This window comes from Halictus rubicundus, chromosome 3 (genome assembly GCF_050948215.1).
Source record: "Halictus rubicundus isolate RS-2024b chromosome 3, iyHalRubi1_principal, whole genome shotgun sequence".
Classification (NCBI taxonomy): domain Eukaryota; kingdom Metazoa; phylum Arthropoda; class Insecta; order Hymenoptera; family Halictidae; genus Halictus; species Halictus rubicundus.
Window position 1 is genome coordinate 8,046,400 of NC_135151.1, and position 20,607 is coordinate 8,067,006.

At 37.1% G+C, this 20,607-nt stretch overlaps 1 protein-coding gene and 1 long non-coding RNA gene across 3 annotated transcripts in view; one reads left to right on the plus strand and one right to left on the minus strand.

Moving 5' to 3' along the window:
* Positions 1-20,607, minus strand: part of LOC143352568 (uncharacterized) — a 176,316-nt gene that overhangs the window by 39,093 nt on the left and 116,616 nt on the right. Inside the window, exons 3-5 of one of the 2 annotated variants that reach the window (XM_076785172.1) lie at positions 18,002-18,232; positions 7,818-8,702; positions 3,254-3,334 (exon numbers count right to left, since the gene is read on the minus strand). In XM_076785172.1, the coding sequence (XP_076641287.1) occupies positions 3,254-3,334; positions 7,818-8,702; positions 18,002-18,232 (1,197 nt within the window). Of the gene's footprint in view, positions 1-3,253; positions 3,335-7,817; positions 9,110-18,001; positions 18,233-20,607 lie in introns of those variants that run through there. The other variant, XM_076785171.1, reaches the window with a different exon arrangement.
* Positions 8,670-12,277, plus strand: LOC143352573 (uncharacterized). Its single transcript, XR_013081964.1, has 4 exons — positions 8,670-8,805; positions 9,519-10,543; positions 11,593-11,669; positions 11,778-12,277. It is a non-coding gene; the product is annotated as an uncharacterized LOC143352573 (long non-coding RNA).

The window sequence follows — 20,607 nt, forward strand, 5'->3', positions numbered from 1 at the left end:
TTCGTCAGCTATACGAGAAATATATGCGATAGAATTAAATCGCACATTATTTGCGATTCCGTTTTTTGCACATATTGTTTGCATATTAGTTAATTTTGTTAAAAAGGAGAGTTAAGTGTAGAGTACACAGAATGTGTGTAGCAAACAGTAAAATTGTCATAATTTTACAAATCAATTTTATTTATTATGACCTAAGTCCCGAAACATTAAAAACTATGTCAAAATCGTTAAATAGCTTTTGTAAATACTCTAATAAACCGTCAACTGTCTGTATGTGTCTCCCATCGATCGATGCGACTTCTAGGTGATTCTCGATCTAGAGCCTGGAAGTCGCGTACTCAAAAGTTTCCGCTGGCTGGTTTCGGAGCGACGAGAGTAGAGCCAACAGAACGTTTATTTCATAGTTTGATTCAATTCCTCGCGGTTCACTTAAATCATATTTCAAGGAAACTTAATCATAGTTCCTCCCGTTATTATCATCGGGATAACGATCGTGCCCATCAACGAATTTCACGTGCATTTCAACATTTCCCTTCGAACGAAGTCAAGAAACTTTTTTGCTGCCGTCGCGAGGGCGTCGTGTGTCGCGTAAAAAGTTCCGTCGGGTCCAGTCTACGGAGATTGACGTTAACGTGTACTCGCTTATCTATCCGTCTGCCACGGACGGGCATTATGATGGTCTTCTTTCGAGAAGTTCCACCGCCTTGCGTAATTTTTCTCCCCCACATGCCGACCAGCTTGCTACTTTTTCTCCTTTTTCTCACGATTAGTCCTACGGTCTGCGTGAGAAACGATTGTGTGACGTTCATCGATCACTGACCGCGCACAGATTACAGATAGAAAGGTGGTTCTGTGCGTGTCGTTGCAGCACCGGCATCTATTTACCGATACCTCTCTGGACAAAGAGTAATTGCCAGCTTTGCAGGCGCTCTTGTCCTGTCATCAAAGCCTGCCTCGGCCGGAGACCGTGAATACTCTAATTTGCCTGCGTGAAAGCGTTCTCTGGTTACCGTGAACGTGTGCGTCGCATAAATTCCTCGGCTTAGGAAGAACCCTCCAAAACTAGCTTTCTGTTAATCGAAAACGCAATCACGCGGTTCGCTTGGCAAGCTTATTGACTGCTTTACAGTGTTGTTCATAGCTTCTAAAAGGTAAACGGTATAATTAGAGCGACGATTTTCATGAGCGGTTCGCTCCTCTCGAAAAAAAAAACATGCTTCGGAACTGAAACTCTGTTGTTCAGCGTTTTATTCGTGTATACAAATCAAAATGGTTCTTCTCGAGAGTGCTACTCGTCGAGTTTGAGCTACATAAATTTTGTAATTTGAGAATAGTACATTTTCATCAGTAAATAGTCAAGTAGTGTCAAAAGTGATGTATTGAAATTAAATTATCGATTTATTACTATTCCAAGCAATGTAAAATGTAAGTTTCTTTGCTTTAAATTTAGTGCTTTTGTTGGTTTTACGCTAAACGATCGCAAATCGGCTATTCGAGTAATTTTTAAATTATCAATTTAAAATTATTAATTATTAATTTAAACATTATTAATTTTCCCCTTGATTATATCGACCTCGCATTCAACGTATTCATACCCCTGTTTACATTTCCAAAGTTCATTCGTATCTTTAAATAATTACTTATAATAATGTAGTTAACGAGATGAGGCAATTTCCAATGAAAACTATGTTAATGTAACTTACAAATGCAGAAAGAACAGTAATTCCAGAGTTAGTTGGACAGACTATTGGCTGGAAATATCCAGTCGACTCCCGAAACTTCAAAATGTCGTCGACTGCCGTAACCAACAGTAATCGCCTATCAATTCGGTATGAAAACTTTTTGATGTCTTGTCAAATTCTTACGAAGTTTTTATGGTTTTTCAACGAAAAAAGAGAATAGACACGAGGTCAAAGTGCGGTGATACCGGGTGTTTCTTTTATCTTGCACTCCATTATTCTTGCCAACACAAAAAATAGACTTTTTTCTCTCTCGGTTATTTTCTTTTTCTCTTTCGAGTGTTCAAGAACATCAACATTTTTTTATTTACTAACATTGGTTTTTTATCACGTGGTATTGTAGCACACAACAAGACGTGTTCAACGACCCACCACATTGTGACTTTAAAATAACCTTGAACGCAGAAAAAGCACAACAGTTTAACGGAGATAGATAAATCATTATTCTGTTCGGTACAAAATTCTACTGTATTTTCAAGGCATTTTAACACGATATTGTTAGACGATAAGTTAAATATCGATTAGACGATAAGTTAAATATCGCCGTACAAGACATTGTAAGATGCAGATTATGATGTAGTATTATCATACGTAAATTTCACGTTAATTAACCGATTATAATAACTGTAGGCTCAACGTTGGATATTCGTTGGCAAATTGACATAATTTTTCGTCGTAGTCCCTATGTCGAGGATTTGTAGGCAAAACCACTAACCATATCCCAACTAACCCTCAACCGTTACCCACCGTTTGCCAATCATAAATGCAACTAGGGTATTGAGAAATACGAAAAAGAAAAATCAATTTGGAATATAACATGTATTTGGTCACAGCAACATTTCTGGCGTCTGTTAGACGATATATTTAAATGTTAGCAGATTTTCGTTGGGCCAATGTAGTATTATCGTCGTAAGTTTCACGTTAATTAACCGACTATAATAATTGTAGGCCGAACGTTGTACATTCGTTGGCAAATTGACATAATTTTTCGTTATAGGTCCTATGTTAGGGATTTGTAGGCAAAACCACTAACCATATGCCAAATATTATAACTCCCAACCGTTGGCCACCGTTTGCCACCGTTGGCCAACCATAAATGGTACTAGGGTATACTCGTAGCCTACTTCCGTCTTTACTCCGATTGTTTTAAATTATCTGTATTTTAACCATCCGATCCTTTCTGTTCGCATTCACCCTTCCTTGCATCGTTTTTCTCCATACGAATCCTATCCACGCAATTAGTATATTTCTACATGATATTTGTGTGCAATTTTATTACGGATTGAACCTTGCTGTATTTACTTCTTCTGACACTCTGCCACAAACTTGTGTCACAGGCACGCATGCGTAATTTTGACAGCCCTTACATCTCAATTGTTCTCTATCCTGACTCGCACTTTCACTCTCAATTTTCATTGCACGCGTTCGTAACACTCGTTCGTCACATTCTCTCGATATGACTTTTGACTTTTTGCCGTTTGATTTATCTTTTGCTTTGGAAACGATACAGATACCCTCCGTTATGCTTGAACTGTAGAAGCCGGGACAGTCGGCCACGACGAGCGAGGCTCCGGGGATTGCCGCCCGCTACGACTCTGCCAACACAACAACAACAAGACCGCTTCACGAGTCTAATTCCTAACCATCTAATTCGGTAGAAATTTGACTTAAGAGAAAATGGAAACTCCCGCATGCGTTAACTGCATGCTTCCGCGACGCTTCTTTCTCCCACTGCATCGACATCCTTTTCTATTCTCCTCGTGTTTCATTTTTAAACAAAATATTCACTCAGACATTTCTACCTGCATGTATTTTCAGTTATTTATTTGCCATCACCTTTTAATTGTTAACACAATATTCATCGTATGGCACATATGCTAATGGGGTAAATGTACTTTTTGCTTATCAGTAAATGTACGCGTTTTACACAGAGTGATTCAGCCAAGTGTGCCACCTAAACTATGTACAAGGTGTCAAGAAATTATGTGTAAAAACTGTCATAGCGTGATTCTGCACGTTAGGATCGGCGAACATCTGTTAAAAAATGTTTCGTGCAAAATTGACCTTGATCGGCTTTTTCAAGGTCAAACATTTTTTGTCGCATCCTATAGTACTCATCGCGAAGAACAAAAGTCTTAAAGGAACTACAGATATATCAAGTCAACCGTTCTCTTAAAAAACTTAAAGTTTCGTAAACTATTTTATACCATATGTTTACAGGGTGTACCAAAAGTGTATAAACGTGGAGATGATTCTACATGAGAAAATAAGTCGAACATATAGAATACATTTTTTTCATTGGACGCGTCGTTTTCGGGAAAATTGACTTAAAAATCGGTCAAGTTTGCGTGTCTAGCGTTCTTAAGAAGTAGAATTAGTAGGTCATGAACAGACGCGTTATACCGGGTCCACACTGATTGTGAGTAGAACAGCTCGCGAACTGCTCGCGGACGGCTTCGTTTGTTCGCTTGGTGATTGCGGGCAGTTTGTTGTAGAAATTGGTAACTTCACAATTTTTAGCAACGGAAGATCCCTACTCAAGTTTAATATATTTGTTTCAAATATCGAAACAAGTAATTTGTTTTATTTAATAAAAAACTGAGATTATTTAAATTTTGTAAATAAAATTGTATTTTTTTTCATCGACTGATAGATCTTCATATGCTCTTTAAAAAAGTATTAAGGGTCTTAGATCGAAAATGCATTACGTAGTTTAGGAGCTATTAATTTAATTAATTTCATTTTCATTAATTCGGCGAACAGCAGTGCGGAACCGGCATCAGACGATTCCTATTCAATAACACGCGTGTTCGCCGAATTATCAAACTCAAAATCGAAAAGATTCTTCTCGGAAAGGAAACAAACGAAAAAAATTTGTTCTATATTTTCTCATGTAGAATCACCCCCACCACGTTTATACCATCTTGGGACACCCTGTAGACATATGGAATAAAATAGTTCACGAAACCTGGAAGTCGTTGCCTGAGAGAATGGTTCATTTTTTATTTGTTTTGAGAAATTTGTTCCTCTCAACGAGTAGAACACGATATAATCATAAAACATTTGACCTTGCACAAGTCGGTCAAGGCCAATTTTGCACCAAACTTTTATAGCTGATCTTCACAGATCCTAAGATGTAGAATCACGTTGTAATGGTTTTTACACATAATTTCATCACACCCTGTGCATGTAAACTGTTTAGTATATGATAAAATGGTTGAAATGAAAATTGTCTAGTTTTAAAAGTAGCATAAATCTGTCAGGTGCATATGTACTGCAATTAAATAAATGCTATACCAAGAGCATTACTTGTAGAAAAAAAATGAATGTATTTTAGAGCACATTCTTTAATTTATGTTGTTTTCTCTGATATTTACCTGGGTACAAATAATTCAAATATTCAAATGGGAATTTTATTAAAAAACACGTTACTTTCCGTGTTGTTGTCTGTATTATTAGTGAAAATATTTCTTTTATCTAACATATGTGCATACGTGTGATGCTTATAGGTTACGTTTATTTTGTTCGGTAAATTCTTTTTATACGAGCTAGGAATCATCCCTATCTGTAAATATTGAATATATTTGAATGAGAAAAACAACAGGTTCGTATTTTTCAGCTATTGTTCCAACGTTCACAATTTTCGTTTTGCGCTAACTAAACAATTGGATTAATCCTTTCAATATCTGCATCATTGTCTGTACATAATGATTTGATACCAGTGATAATGATTTAGACTACAAATTACGTTGTTTAAATACAGATCACATTTCATACACACAACGTGAAATGTTGCAGTAGGACACTGAGCTTGATATTTAAAATTTTAAAATACCGACAATTTTATTTTAAATAATTGCAATGTATTACATTTTGCTGTGTATTAAAATTTATTATATTTTGTTTTCTTTTTTCAATGAACGAGGCGACTCGGAAGGGAAGATCCTCTACCCGCAAATTCAAAAAATTATAAAACTTTCGGGATATGACCTTCAGGATACGACCTATAGCAAAGTCCCTTCAATTTACCTTCATGTTTCGTGTTGAGGTTCAAGGTCAATTGAAGATATTTTGTTATAGGTCATTTAATTTGTCTTTTTAAGGACTACAATGGAGCAACAAAAAAAAATATGCAGTGTTATTTGAAAAACTCAAGATCACCTTGATATCTCAAATCGAACTGTGTTTTTATAGTGAGCCCTTTAGGGTACAATAAATCTCATTTCAAACATTTTTTGATAAAGTCAATAAATAATGAGTCATTTCAGATGGTTACTGACTGACCTTGCATAACGTTACATTATGTTGCTTTATATAAGCTCATTGTAGCTTTCGCAGTAAAAATTGATGTTTTAATGCATGACATTCAAAGGTCTCGAAGGAAAATATGCATTTGCATTTAACTCTAAGCTTGAGTGAAGTGAAGCCTTAAAATGTAACAGAATGATTACGTTGGTATTTTAATTACAGAGATATTACGTTTATGGAAGGTGTAGAAAAACATTTTTAAAATTTCACTATGCAACTTTGGATAGCCGTAAAAACCCTATTATATTACACGTTGAAACGAATAACATGGCTTATTCTGTCACTAGAAATGAGGTCAACTAGATCAACTTTAAGCATGACATTTAAATGCTGATCTTAGCGTTGACGAGATATCTCATAAACAGCTTTTTACTCGGTCAGTTTAGTGTTTGAAGTAGATCATCTCCCCCCTCTTATAATAAGCCTCCTATATGGTAATAATTATGCCCAGGGGTATATCTACGAAAAATTAGAACTTTATGAAAAACAAAAAATTCATTGTTTGGAATACGGGAACCGCACTGCACAAACACTACTTTAGAAATACGATTAAGAAAACCCCTCGGGTCCCTGATGTTTCTTAGATAGTACAGTTCTACTATGTTGTTTTAGTATCGCCAATCGCGCCAAACATAGAAAAGGACAGCGCGTGTAAACACGGACCGCGCGGCCGAAGGCGTACTACATACCGTCAATTAAACCACTAAATACAGTTCAAATTATATCGTCTTTAGTGTAAGTTTACTCAGAAAATGTCACAAATAAATTGGCGAAATTTCCAATTTCTAATAATTTCTAATAATTACTAATAACTGTTATTCCTACAGTAAACTGTAAATATTTTGTAATAAAGTGAGAAAAATGATACGTTGTTGTAATTGATTGAACTTATCGGCTTTTGACAGTAAATTTAAAATATCTCCAGAAAATATTTAATCCTTTCATTACCGTTATAATTTCGCGTATACTAGAAATTCTAGTTGACTTTACTCAAATCTAGTTGCTCTAACGTGCATTTGTTTATAAATCGTCATATGCTATACATGGATGAAGGATAACTTTGTCAAACTCATTTCGAGAAATTTGATTAAATATTCAATAGTTCGTAAAATATGAAAAATTAACTTTGATGGAACGTTCGATTTATAGGAAAATGTGAATTCGCGGGAAACTGTCCCACAATGAAACAGTTAAGGAAATCCTACCAAACAGGAACTATCGAAATAAATGTCAGAAAATTTCTACCAATTTGGTGATCGATCCTAGTTGCGAACCCGCGGTTCAATGAAAATTGGTTAAAATATCTGTTCACGAATGTTTTCAATTCTTGTAGTGACCACTGTACATACAAATTTTATTTGACCTGTTTTACTTATTTTTACTGTTTCGTTAATACATTGTAGAATTCGGTTTCAATTTCAAAATCAACATCTCGCGTGTCTATCGCGTGGTTTTCAACTACAATCTTCGTTACGAAATACGATCTTCCATAACGACAGATACAATAAAACTATATACTTTGAATGGACATGGTTACATAGATATTAGATATGCGATACTAGGGAGAAAAGCTTGCGTCTCCGTAAAATCATGTCGGCATTCCATTCTCTCTCAAGTCATAAGTCGATCAACGAGATCTAAGGACAATGTCGGATCCCTGGTAAACGCGCGGGTGCTGGTTAGCCAACGGAATGTGAACCAAAGAAATAATAGAAATGTAAGAAAAAATGGTGGTGTGCATGTGTACAGTCGAAGAGAGTTATCACTCACTCGGCGTTGGTTTCCGGAGTTGGTAGGTCGCCGATGGTCGTCAAGGTGAGGGTGGACCAGTACAGCGAGCCAAGGTACTTTCTGGTCAGGGTCGCGTACTCGCCGGGTCTGTATGGGTAGACCCAGTCCCCTTGGAATCCTTCCGCCTCGCTGAGCAAGTAGTAAAAGCAGCCGAACCAGTGCGCCAGGATCAGTAGTATATGTATGAGATTCAGCACGCGCCACAAATTTGGGTAAACCGTCCGCGATTCCACCATATAGTAATAGTTATAGACACGGTAAATCTTTAGGAACCTGGGAAACCTGAGCATGGGATTGGTGCCGAGGTACAATTGAAGAGGATCGAGCGGCAGCAACGCCAACAGGTCCAGTATGAACGATTTCGATTGGAGATAATGGCTGGCCAGTTTCTTGCTGTTGTAGACCATCAGGCCTTGCTCGAGGTATCCGGTACGGAATTGCACGGCCACGTCCAGGAAAAAGACCAGGTCCGTGAAACCGTCACACGCGAACCACGCTGCCGGCGCCAGCGCCTGCAGTTCCGGTAAACTTTGCCGCACGATTAGAGTCCAGAGATTGTAGAGGACGCAGCCTGACAGAAGCATCAGCCAGTAGTAATAGAAATTCTCGTCAGGGTTGACCACAGTTTTCGGTGGCCTCTGCGGCCTCCGTCGGCGTCGTCCACTGAAATCTTTATCGTCGGCCGCGGTCCCCTCACCCTCGCCTGTGTCTAATGTCTCCTGGCTCTCCGGGATCTGTCTCGTCGAGAACCTCTTCAGGAAAGAGTCCTCGCGTTTCAGCGGCGGTTTCTTCTGGATTGTCGATATCGCGGAGGACAGCTGCACCGTTGTCCGCAGTTTCATCCACCGCTGATTGCTCTTCGTTCTGAGAACAGAAAAACGAATAGATCGACAGTCAAGGACGAATGGAACAATCACGCTTCAGCGTAAAAACGATAGAGACAAATAATCCAAAAATTTTCTGAACGGTACGTTCTTGTATTCGCATTCGAAGAGACCTTTTATTCCGGTAATGGCGACACGACGCGACGGGACCGCGAAGTCTGTTTTACGTAACTAAAGCGGTGCACGTATCTATTTGTATACGTATCAGCGTCTAATTACAACGGAAAATGAAGAAAATTTTTTCGTGTATCGATTCTGACAAAATCCTGTTGTTTACTCGTCAATGAATAGTTAAACAAATCAAATCTTGACGTTTGCCATCTGTTACTTGTTTGTTCTTGAGAGTAGACAGCTTTGAAGAAAACGAGAAAACTTTTACAATTCTTATATAGTATAGAATCCAACCAATTGATTTTTCGGTAGATCGGAACTCCAGCAACGGAGCATTTATTTATTAATTTTGTAATAAATATTGTACTGTAACTTCTCTCGACACGAACAGCCAACAATCTGAATATGTCTTTCTTGTTAACACTGTGACCTTCGGCCATGTAAATAGTTCTGTGACACGTATGAACATACAGAAATGTATTAACTAACTAATTAAATATTTGTTAAGGCACAAATATTTAACACGTATTAACAAATATACGTAACAAATATTTGGTACGTTTTCTTTCTTACAATGAATTCTATGAATCAATCACTATGAACAGTTTCACGAAAAAATCGTAATTCATCGGAGATTTTCATTTACCAGTTTATATTATTTGATAATATTTTCTTAACCTCCTAGAAACGAGCGTAGTTTGTACACAAGACGCAAGCTGCTTGTCGTTTACACCGTCTGGTTGATGAATGTTCTCGGTGCAAGAAAACTTCGTGAAGAATTGTATGTGACCCACACGTTCGTGAGATTCACATAAATCATTGCAATACGGTATTTCTTCATGAGTTGATATTTTACACCATCTATACACTATTTATTAAATATATAGTTTTGCGATTGGAATAAAATTTTTTAAGTTATATGCGACGTAACAGATTAGTATAAATTAACCGTAATAGAAATTACTGTAGGAAATGAGTATATAAATAACCGACGCAAGTAATTCTCTCTCTAGAATGAGGTATTAATCGCAAGTGTGTCCATAGATGGCGAAACTGTACCTCATTAAGGCTATTGCCAACAGATACAATAATTTCACAGTTAGTGTTATATCTTCATGGATTAAACAGTAATCATTACTAAAATAATACACATATATTTTCTTATTAACGATTCTTATATTTGGGACAAAATGTCAAACATTTTGGGAATCGCTACAGTTAAAGTAAGAGCAAAAATAAATAGCATTGTAAAACACTCAACTACAATACTTTAGAATTGAAATGATGAAATCTATTTTTAGTTTAATTATGGCACCTGCATATAACGAATTTTACTGTTCAAAATATTTATCGTTTAGATTTCCTAATAAAAAAAGAAAAGGATTCTTTTTCAGATACTGAAAATACATAAAAATATTTAAAAACGTAATCCCACTGCTTTTAATCTCTCCTGAATAAAATACAGCTTCCAAATATTAAAACTTATATTTCCGAATCTGCTTTGTTCCAATCGTTGGGATGCGGATGATTATGCTAATAAGAGTGGTGCTCGAATGCATCAGCTCGCGTGGAATCTGGGTTTTAAGGATAAAAGACTCGACTTTTCCGGCTGCAAGAAATTTTTCTCTTCGGCGTTTCTTCGGCTAAATGGATTATCTGAATCCATCAGCAAGACTGGCTGGAGAGTAATGGAGCAGTAGAACCAAGAAGGTTAGTAAATCCAAAATTATACTTGACCGTTAGGTTGTTACTATCCGACAAGCGCTCTGGATATTTTTTGTTGTACAGAATGCGAGGAAAGAATATCCAGAAAAATATTATTTCAAGTATTAAATAGTCTACATTCTTGAAATTAAGTTTATTAGAAGGATTTCAAAATGCCCATGAAGGAGTAGGTTAAACAATGAAAATTTTTATCGATGTACTTTGTTTAGTACACATAATCATAAAAATTGTTCAAATTTCTTGTTCCGCTGAAAATATTACATTCGCTGAATTATTTAGCATAACAAAGCTAAACTTAGCTTACTGGCTGAACTTGGCTTAGCTTCACTTATAATGTAATAAAGGTTCACACACAACAGGTTTCGCTTATAGCAAAAACCAGAAATCGCTGATTGAAGAACGATATATTATTCTTATGAATCGAAATCTAACACTAACTGCCAAACCAATTAATATTACTTTTAACAATAATAATAATTTTTAGAATAATTTTTCAGATCGAGCATGCCAGTTTAAGCACAAATGATACGAGTCAGAATTAACGAATTAGTTTCATTTCCTACCGTGATCACTTCCTTTTACGTCGCACATTAAAGTTCCTTTAATTTAAACAACCACTTCGTCTTCGATGGTACAAACTACGCTTGAATCCACATAATTAGGTGAATTAAATACAACCATTTGGTGCAGTTCGTAAGATACCGTTGTACGTTCTCCAAGAAATTTATAGACATCCCGGAAGAGCACAAGCATAGCTCTTCCTAATGCTGTTCCTAAACGCTGACAAATAGTTTCAATTCAAACAATGTTCCCTATCGAAAACAGGAAATGCCGTAATTAGAATATAACTTATTAGGATAATTGACGATAGGGGGTCATTATTATTCTCATGTATAGATACATGAACTGTTTGCCACTGAAAAAGATTTCGGCTTACTGCTATAGGTTATGCAATATGTTTCACATACTTCTACCGGGATGCATCGTGCAAGCCGATTAAACAATCAAGTAATGGTACGTGTTGTATGTTTTAGATCTCCGTATCGCTTTGGGAAAGCCTTATCGGACCCTTTACATACCACGCACATGCATGGTATACAGATCACGCATCGTAAATCTTCTTGCATCACGTTCTACAGTTTCTCCTATAGACATATCCGCGTAATACGCGTACGCATACATGTATGTATAAAAATATATCTATGCTCATTACAAACAGGCAGTCCTACTTTCGTTCCATTCACGGAAAAACCCACTGAAAGGAAAGAAACACACCATTCTTCACAGAGGCGATCGACGTCACCTCGTTAGAATCGTTGCTGTGATCTTTACGATCATTAATACGTACATAGCATATAGTATTGTAGATATAGTATATGTTTATCTAATTCTATGTAACAGAGATGGTAAGATGATTCTTGCTTGAAATAAGAAATGAGCGAGAATCAGGTAATATCAGTTCAGAATCAGAGCGTCAGTTGGATGAGAGGCAGACAGACAGACAGCAGACAGACAGACAGACAGACAGACAAACTGACAGACAGACAGACGACAGACTGACTGACAGACAGACCGACAGACCGACAGACCGACAGACCGACAGACTGACAGACAGGTATAGACAAACAGACAGAGAGACAGAAACACTGAGATAGTGGAAACTAAAAGTAAACTTTCTGTATACCACTACGCATTCTTTAATCATTAATACACCTATGTCGAGTATGTCATAATGTGTGTGCGTGTACGTGTGCGTGTGCGTGTGCGTGAGCGTGTGCGTATGCGTGTGTGTAAACTAGTTGGTAAGGGGAAGCAGATGCGACTAATTGCGTCAAGCATCAGCATTCGTTCGATAACGTAATATCGTTATATTAAGTAATTCTTACATACCTGTCCCTTGATTTAAGTTAAGCTTAATTGAACTTTTACGAAATCGCCGGACCATATAGTAGTTCGAAAGAAACATATTTGAAATTTCAACTAACCAATTGCAGTTAATTCAACGTGGTATGAAACGATATTAAGTTCCATTGAGTCCTGTTTCACTGTATTATTCATATATATATATGCATAAAGGTCTTCGCTGTGGTGCTTAAATCGTAACAAGGATACCAATCCTGATTAATTATTTCGTCAATTAGTTATCAAAAAGTGTAAAAAAGTTAGAATCTTTGGATTTTGAAATTTTCATTAAAACGTAAAGGGTTTCAAATTGAGTTGCTGTAACTTTCCGAGAAAATCGTATAACAATTTATGAGACTTCATTATACGTATACGGAAGTTAGAGTGGGTACACGAGTCTTGATCTGGCAACACTGCTTGCGAGCCGCCAGTTCGGCATGCCTGCTCTACATAATTCGAGAAATTGTTTTCATGATTGAAATTACTACCAATTTAAAGGTTGATGTATTCTCTTTACACCGACCCATGAAATATACAATTTTTTGTTACATATTGTCGTTTCATTATATCTCATATGAAAGATGTGATGCCACTAGAAAACTGAATGATCAGTCTGATATACGGAACCATTAAAAAATGCTTACTTGTGAAACTAGGAAGAGGACGTGTACTATAGTTCGTTGTATGAAAGCATTTTCCATGTCTAAAATTCAATTTTCTTTCAATGATGCAATGTTTTCAGCTTGTCTTTACCGCTATGCTATTTATTGTTGCGCCTTCAATCACGCGGTCCGTGTTTACTCGCGCTGTCATTCTCTACGTTCGGCGTGATCGGCGCGGTCACAAAAGGATAATAGAACCGTACGATCTGAACAACGGCACAGACCCGACGATTTTGCTTATGCTAAACGCGCACTAGCATATCTCGGCCACAACCACGACCACGGCTGGCAGCATGGTGCCCAATTTAAAAGGAACATGAATGCACCAACGCGCACCAAGCAAAAATGCGGCCTTTTGTTAAACCGGCCAGCCATGGTCGTGGTCGTGACTGGGCCGTGCTAGTGCGCGTTTAGCTTTAGATCGAACCATTACTGTATTTTCATTCGCAAAGCGTTCGTCTCACTTCTTTTATAATATTTTTCAGGTAGAATACCAAAATTCTCGTGACTAAGCGGTTCTACAAAATGATATAGCAGTCGTGAGCATCATTAGAAGAATTATATTCCCTACCGACGGCTTTTCCACCGGAAATACCTCTTTCTCTAGCTATAATATAAGGTCTGCTGTGCAGGGATCACTGGCAATATGAAATGAACTGTGTGCTAGGTCTTTATCGAGCTCTCCCGAAGGTTGTAAGTCAGATCGTGAAGCTTCGAATCTTCTCATGGATGTTCTTTGGACTTATAATACTTGAATTTATAGTCTGCTGTAAAAAGTGAAACGTTCAGGGTTCGAAGTTGAAAACCAAATCGGTTCTCTCACAGAACCGTAGCTTTATTACTATTTGAAAACATTTTCTTAGCCCTTAATAGGTAAATTGGAGTTGTAAAAAATCGTAACGGTCTTTTAAAGCACCGTTTCAATTATTTCGAGATTCTAAAATCAACGGAACCATTGTAGAGTACGGTAATCATGAACAATGTCTTCGTACGTTAAGTTATGCTTTATGAAGAATAATTCCTTCGAAGGTCATTTGAAGGTCAACATATTATACATAATTGAATTTGTCTTTTCACTGACTATAACGTTAGATTTATCAAAATACGTCGTCCCATTAAAAAAAAAACGACGATGACCTTGAAATATCGGAAAATATGAGCTAGGGAAAAAAGTGATGGAAACATTTTCTTTCTGAAACGTTTTCTGGTATTACTAAAAACATCGGAGTTGTTCGGGTGACTTACCCTGTATATGTATACAGTGTTCAGATAATTTCATTCTATCAACTTGCCCCGGTCTCCCCTATGCTGTTCTTTTAATTGACATTATTGCAAGGAGGTTGACTGTGTTAATATCTTTTCCGCTTGTTGTACGATACTCGTATAGTATAAGTGTCACGGAAATGTATCAGATCGGGGTTCAAAGGTAGCTGGGCTAGCAAGTTTTCGTCGTCATCAGCCAGATTTATAAGGCGGCCGAAATAGTCGAGGAAGTGTAGAGCGATCGATCAGCCATCAGCCATGTTATCTAGTACAAAGTGAATCTGAAGTAAAGTAGAGTAAAGTCGACGTTAGAAATCAAGATATGGAGTAGCAAAGAGGGTGGAATTGCGGTGGCAAGCGGGTAGCCGATACTTTCGTGCGGCATCGCGTCGTCTCGATTGTAATAGCTGGTACACGAGGTAAAAGTGAGCGAAACTGGAATGAGATGCTAGCCCAGTTCTCCCAAAAACTTTTCCTCCGCGTATACATTAAGCTTCGTGGGAATTGGTCCCCTCCGCAAAGATACTATCCCCGATATTAGGCTTCTAATAAAACTAAAAACTTCCAATTTATTTAAAAGCTGAAAAATTGGTCATAATTTTATGTTTAATTTGTATGTGAAAATGAAATATTAATACTCTTAAAGTTTTTAAATCTTTTCACTGTCTTAAATTGCACCTACTCATTTTTGTCATAAATGCATAAAATTCGGAGTCTTGTCATGACTTTGTCATTTCAATGAAGTATGAATTATTTTTAAGATTCTACACTTTTAGGAATTGCAATAAAAAAAATCGATTTCCCAACTACAGTTGGTAATCAAATTGTTAGTCGTATCATAATATGCACGCTTGGAATTCACCAGTAACTTGAACATTTGTAAATTGATAAAGAATGGAAGTAAAAATACATTTGTGACGAGATCTTTTTGATTATAAAATATTGTTAAATCTTTAGTGATTCTTAAAAGATATACAGGGTGGTCCATGAATTGGTCGCAATTCTGTTTGAGTTTGCCGTAATAGTTTAACGTAAATATGCTTCAAGGTGCATTAGTACTAAATAGAGTGTTTATGAATATTATAAGTATGTAAAACATATAGGAGTATATCATTTTTTCATAGGAGACAATCATTTTATATTTTCTTTATTATATTCTTAAACTACAAAGAATGGCAACTTCAACGACGTATTAACTTTTTCCATTATAATTATCTGATACTAAAATGTGATTGGTTTTTTGAACCAGTTCAAGACAAATGAATTTCCACAACCGCGTAACGTATAAAAGTAATCCGAGTAAGTGTTCAAATGGTATTCCGCCCTTTTGCCACATAGAATTCTGCTCTTTTCAATCGATTTGAATGTGTAGTTATACCAAAGAGTAGCTTTTTTTCGTGAAAAAATATTTTTTCAAAATTTTCTCGCACATACTAAGTGTTTCTTTAAGACAAAACTAATACTCTTTTATTTGAAACATCTTATTGCTAAACTATCAAAAACAGTTTAAATATCATGGTAATCGATTCATACACCGCCCAATACTATATATATATATTACATATTTTGTCACTCTACTCTCCATATCAACAGGGTGTCCCAATATTGACGGTGCAACCGTGGAGGAGGTGATTTTATATATATGAGAAAATAAGTCGAAAATATGGAATAAATTGTCTTTCATTTAAGGCCTCATTTTGGAGAAAAAGTTTGAAAATTTTCTATTTCTTACAAATGCTAGGAACGTGAACTTGGTGGATTTTCAAAATCAATTTCCTCGAAAACAAAGCCTCATATGAAAAAATTTTATTCTACATTTTCGACTTATTTTTTATGAAGAATCACCCCTTCTTCGGTTATATCATAAATACTGGGTCATCCTTTATAAATACTTATATTTTCAACAGTTTCCTTGTATTTTTGAGTTGTGATGCCATTACTGATAACATTTTCTCAATAATTTATTGTTTATTGGTTACTACGTCTAATGTGATTCGTCTCGGGCAACGATAAAATTTGCATTCTTACCAATGTATAGCTATATTATATATCTACAATACCTACTCAATTGTCAACATGCCAGCTAATAAGAGAGAAAGAGAGAGAGGGAGAGAGAGGGAGAGAGAAAGAGAGAGAGAGACAGACAGAGACGTACATATATTTATACTGTTCCAATGATTTTTACCTCTAGTTGTTGATGGTTTCGCGGCCTAACGAGAGGGTTTCACAATGTGTTGCGTACCGATTTTGATGGAATTCGAAGAAAAATGTAGGATTTATAAAAAAGAACGATCAATTTCGGCAATTATTAAGCGACTAAGCGAGTTAGATTAGATCCAATCAATTCTTGTTACATTGCTGTGGTAATTCCCTTAATTAGTTTTTATTATGTAAAAACTGAAAATATCTATGCAAGTATTGTAGTTGGTACATTATTCATTCCTCGACTTTCACATACATATTGTTAACCAATGTATATTCACGATATTAAATTTTAGAAATGAAATAAGAACATTGAATATTTATAATCACCAATATTGATTACACAAATTACATTTGATAAGAGATTATCTGAAGTTCTAGTAATAATTATACAGGCTGTCCCAGTATTGATCGTACAACCGGGCAGCCGGGTGATTCTAAATGAGAAAATAAGTCGAAAATACGAAATAAATTTTTCTCATTTGAGGCTTTGTTTTCGAGAAAATCAAGCTTAAAGATCCGATGGGTTCGTGTGCTTTCGTATACGATGTGCAGGAAGTAGAATTGGTTGGTGATGATCAGACGCGTCAGACGGTTCCTACCGAATATCATGTATTTTCGATTTAATTCGAAAAACACGTACCAATCAGAGCGCGAATTTTTCATCAAATTCTACAGGATTGTATAAAGAAAGTGCAAAATGTTTGGTTCCAGAAGGAAAAGAATAGTCCATGTCAGTAATAGCACGCGCGCCAAGCGAATCAAGTATCCTATTAAATTTTCTCCTCCGTGAAAGTTTCATTACTAAGACCTAACTTAATCGAAATTTATTTTACATTAGATTGTATTCTTTATACTTGTTTCATACTTCATTAATTTTAGTATTGATAATTCAATGTAGTTGACGAATTTTTAAAAAATTTTGCAAAACTCCTTCTATATGGAAGAAAGGAGAGAGTATATATGAAAGGCGTCCCGGGTTCAATATACGCATGAAAAAATATTAAATGAAGACAATCGGATACTGCCGGACACTTGTGATTCTTCATTAGCTTACATTTGAGGTGCTACAAAATATGAATATTCCTATTTTTGTTTCCTATAATCTTTCCTATCACCTTTGTCTGGTGCTTCTAAAAAACGCATTCTATCTCATTCTATAGCATTCTAACTTGCAGTAAGTAATTGAGTTGTCAATCAGATTTGAACAATGTTTCATCAAAATCGCAGCCTTACACATTGTGCGTTGTCTTTCTAATTGTAAGCAGCAAGATGTTTCAGTTGAAGAGAGTTGGCTGTGTCTTGTATATTAGTCTGTACGTGAGTGTGTATGTGTGTATGCGTATGCGTGTGTTTGTATAGGTGAAAGTGCAGTACAGAGGTTACCGTCCATATCGAGCAATGACCGGAGTACCTCTTGATCTTGCGTAGTGAGGAGTATAGCGCCATGACGGCGCGTACGTTACTCCATTTTTGCGAACCCCTCGTATTACGGGGTCTCCTGGCCGCAGCTGGTATCTCGGTATCGAGGCCATTGCTCTCCAAGGACTCCGAGGTAGTTGAGGTTCTGCTCAGTTCCAGGGCATCCTTCTCTAAGGATCCTCCGTAGCTCGAGGAAGTGCCTGGACGATACAGCTCCGATAACCTGCGAAGAAGACAGAACCCCGACGGGTTGCCTCTCTCACTCTCACTGCCTTTCTCTCTAGCTCTCGCTCTCGCTCTCGCTCTCGCTTCGACCATTCGCTTCGTCCATTCACTCGACGCGTCGCGACGCTCCACGTTCGGTCCTTCGGGAGTTCCTCCCCTTTCACCACCATCAGTACCATCGCCTCTCATTGTCAAGCGCCATTCTATCATTTCACACTTTAAATTCTCGTTTCTTGTTCTTTGTTTTTCCCCTCCCCCTTCATGCATCCTCGCTGTATCCCTCATGCTCATTCGTTTACATATGCACTCGTTACTTCACTCAGGCTCGCTCACTGTATGCTGATGGCGGTACAATGTTATGCAAACAAGCATGATTGATCTTTTAAAACGATAACTTGTTACATGGAGCGTATTAATGTTACGTATCGACCCCGCTCTGGAAACAGTCCTGCAACCAACTCGGCGACAGCTCTTCCAATAGCAACTGTTTGTACTCTCAAGAGGTCACTATAACTCGCAAGAGCATACTTTTAAAAGGACACGGGCAGTAAACTATCCTTCGAAAGTCACTTCGTGTTGACATGGAGCATAAACTTCCCGTTCAAGCTATTATGATCATTATACTATCACATCAAACATCATTTGTCTCTCTAATCATATAGGGTAGACAAGAAAAGAAAATTCTGATTAATTATTCCGTCAAATAACAATCGCTGTATCTACACCATTTAAAATTTCTTTCGTGCGTTTTCTTCGTGTGTTTCATGTAACTGAGCTTTTCTATTAAATATGTTAAATTCACTCTACGACAATACTATAGGACACTGTACAAAGCCATACAAATCTGTGTTATGAAAAAGAATTTTTCCCTCTTATACATATGCAGGGTGTCCCGCATACCGTGAAGAACCGATTGGGGTGTGATTCCACACGACAGTGTGAGTCGAAAAAAAATACAATTTTTTTGTTCGACGCCTCGTTTACGAGAAGAGTGAGTTTAAAGATCCGTTGGGTTCGCGTGCTTTAGCATATGCACGAAGTAGGATCGGTAGGTCATGACTACACGCATAGCATCAGCCTATAGCTATCTAATAGCACGCATTTGAAAATTCAAATGGAAAATTAATAATCTATTTTTTTATCTAAAAGTTGTTTTGTTTATCATTTCGTGTATTAAATTCACTATTATATGTATACAATTTAGCAAAAAATAACTTTTATTTCAGAACCGGTCATTTGACCGGTTACAGTACGAATAGATATACAAAAGTCTCGGTACGTTTAGTGTTAAATATGGGTAAAGAAGTCTTTTCTCGCTGCCACGATTGTGTCTGTGTCTGTAGAGTGTCGGAACGAATGCATACTATCCACGCCGATACGTACCGGACCCAGCACGACAACAACGAAGTATTCTTCGGACTGGTTAGTATACACACTTCTACTCAAATGCATTGAAGAATATTTGTCAGGTCGGTTATATTGCGTAACTGTGCTGATAGTATAAATCGACTTTCAGATGGAAACGAAGCGTCATATGAAAAAATTATAGTCCTTCTTTTTGACTCACCTTTGTGTGTATGTATACAATTATAAAGACCATTACCATGGCGCTTTGACTTTTGTAGCAGAATGTATTAGGTTTTTTGTCGAATTCAGCGCGAGCTTGGTATAGACATCTTACACCCAGTGTCGCCAGATCAAGACTTGTCTGCCACTCTATCTTATCTCTTTTCTAAGACGCCGTTCCCCCATTCCCGGCGGCGAGCATCCCCACGTTTCCGGTCACGTGACGCGCTTCGTCTCTGTCGTGCATGTGTCACAATGTTACGAGATTAATCCGGTAATGACAGAGAGGGGATAACTGTATTCCCCTAAATTTCCCCGGTCTGGCGACACTGCATACATCTGATGCCCGCCCTAGCGTGATCTCGGTACTTTTACACTACAGAGAACGCACGTTTTCATATTTTCTCTATATTGTCTCTTTCTCTCTCTTTTTAATAGAACACCTTGTCCTTTGCCAAGGGCAAGGTGGATACATACTCTCCAAAGTCGTGACGGCTGGTCATTAGTGGTTTTTCAAACAATATACGGATTTTTTACTGGTTCGACTGTTATCTGCAACGATCATTGTCTCTCCCCCAATATTAGTGATTTTAGACATGCTGTCTTCTAATTAAATAAATACAAGGCAACAATTTCTGCCTAATATCTTGCAAATTTGTCCATAAGAATGAAGTTTGCCGTTTAAAATATACACGTACATCGCGTTCAATTTGATTTAATTTAATTATTTTCCTTGCAGAATTTTGTACAGATAAAAAGTATGACAAATATTTATAATATTGCGTGTTCCTACTTTGGGACTCGTGT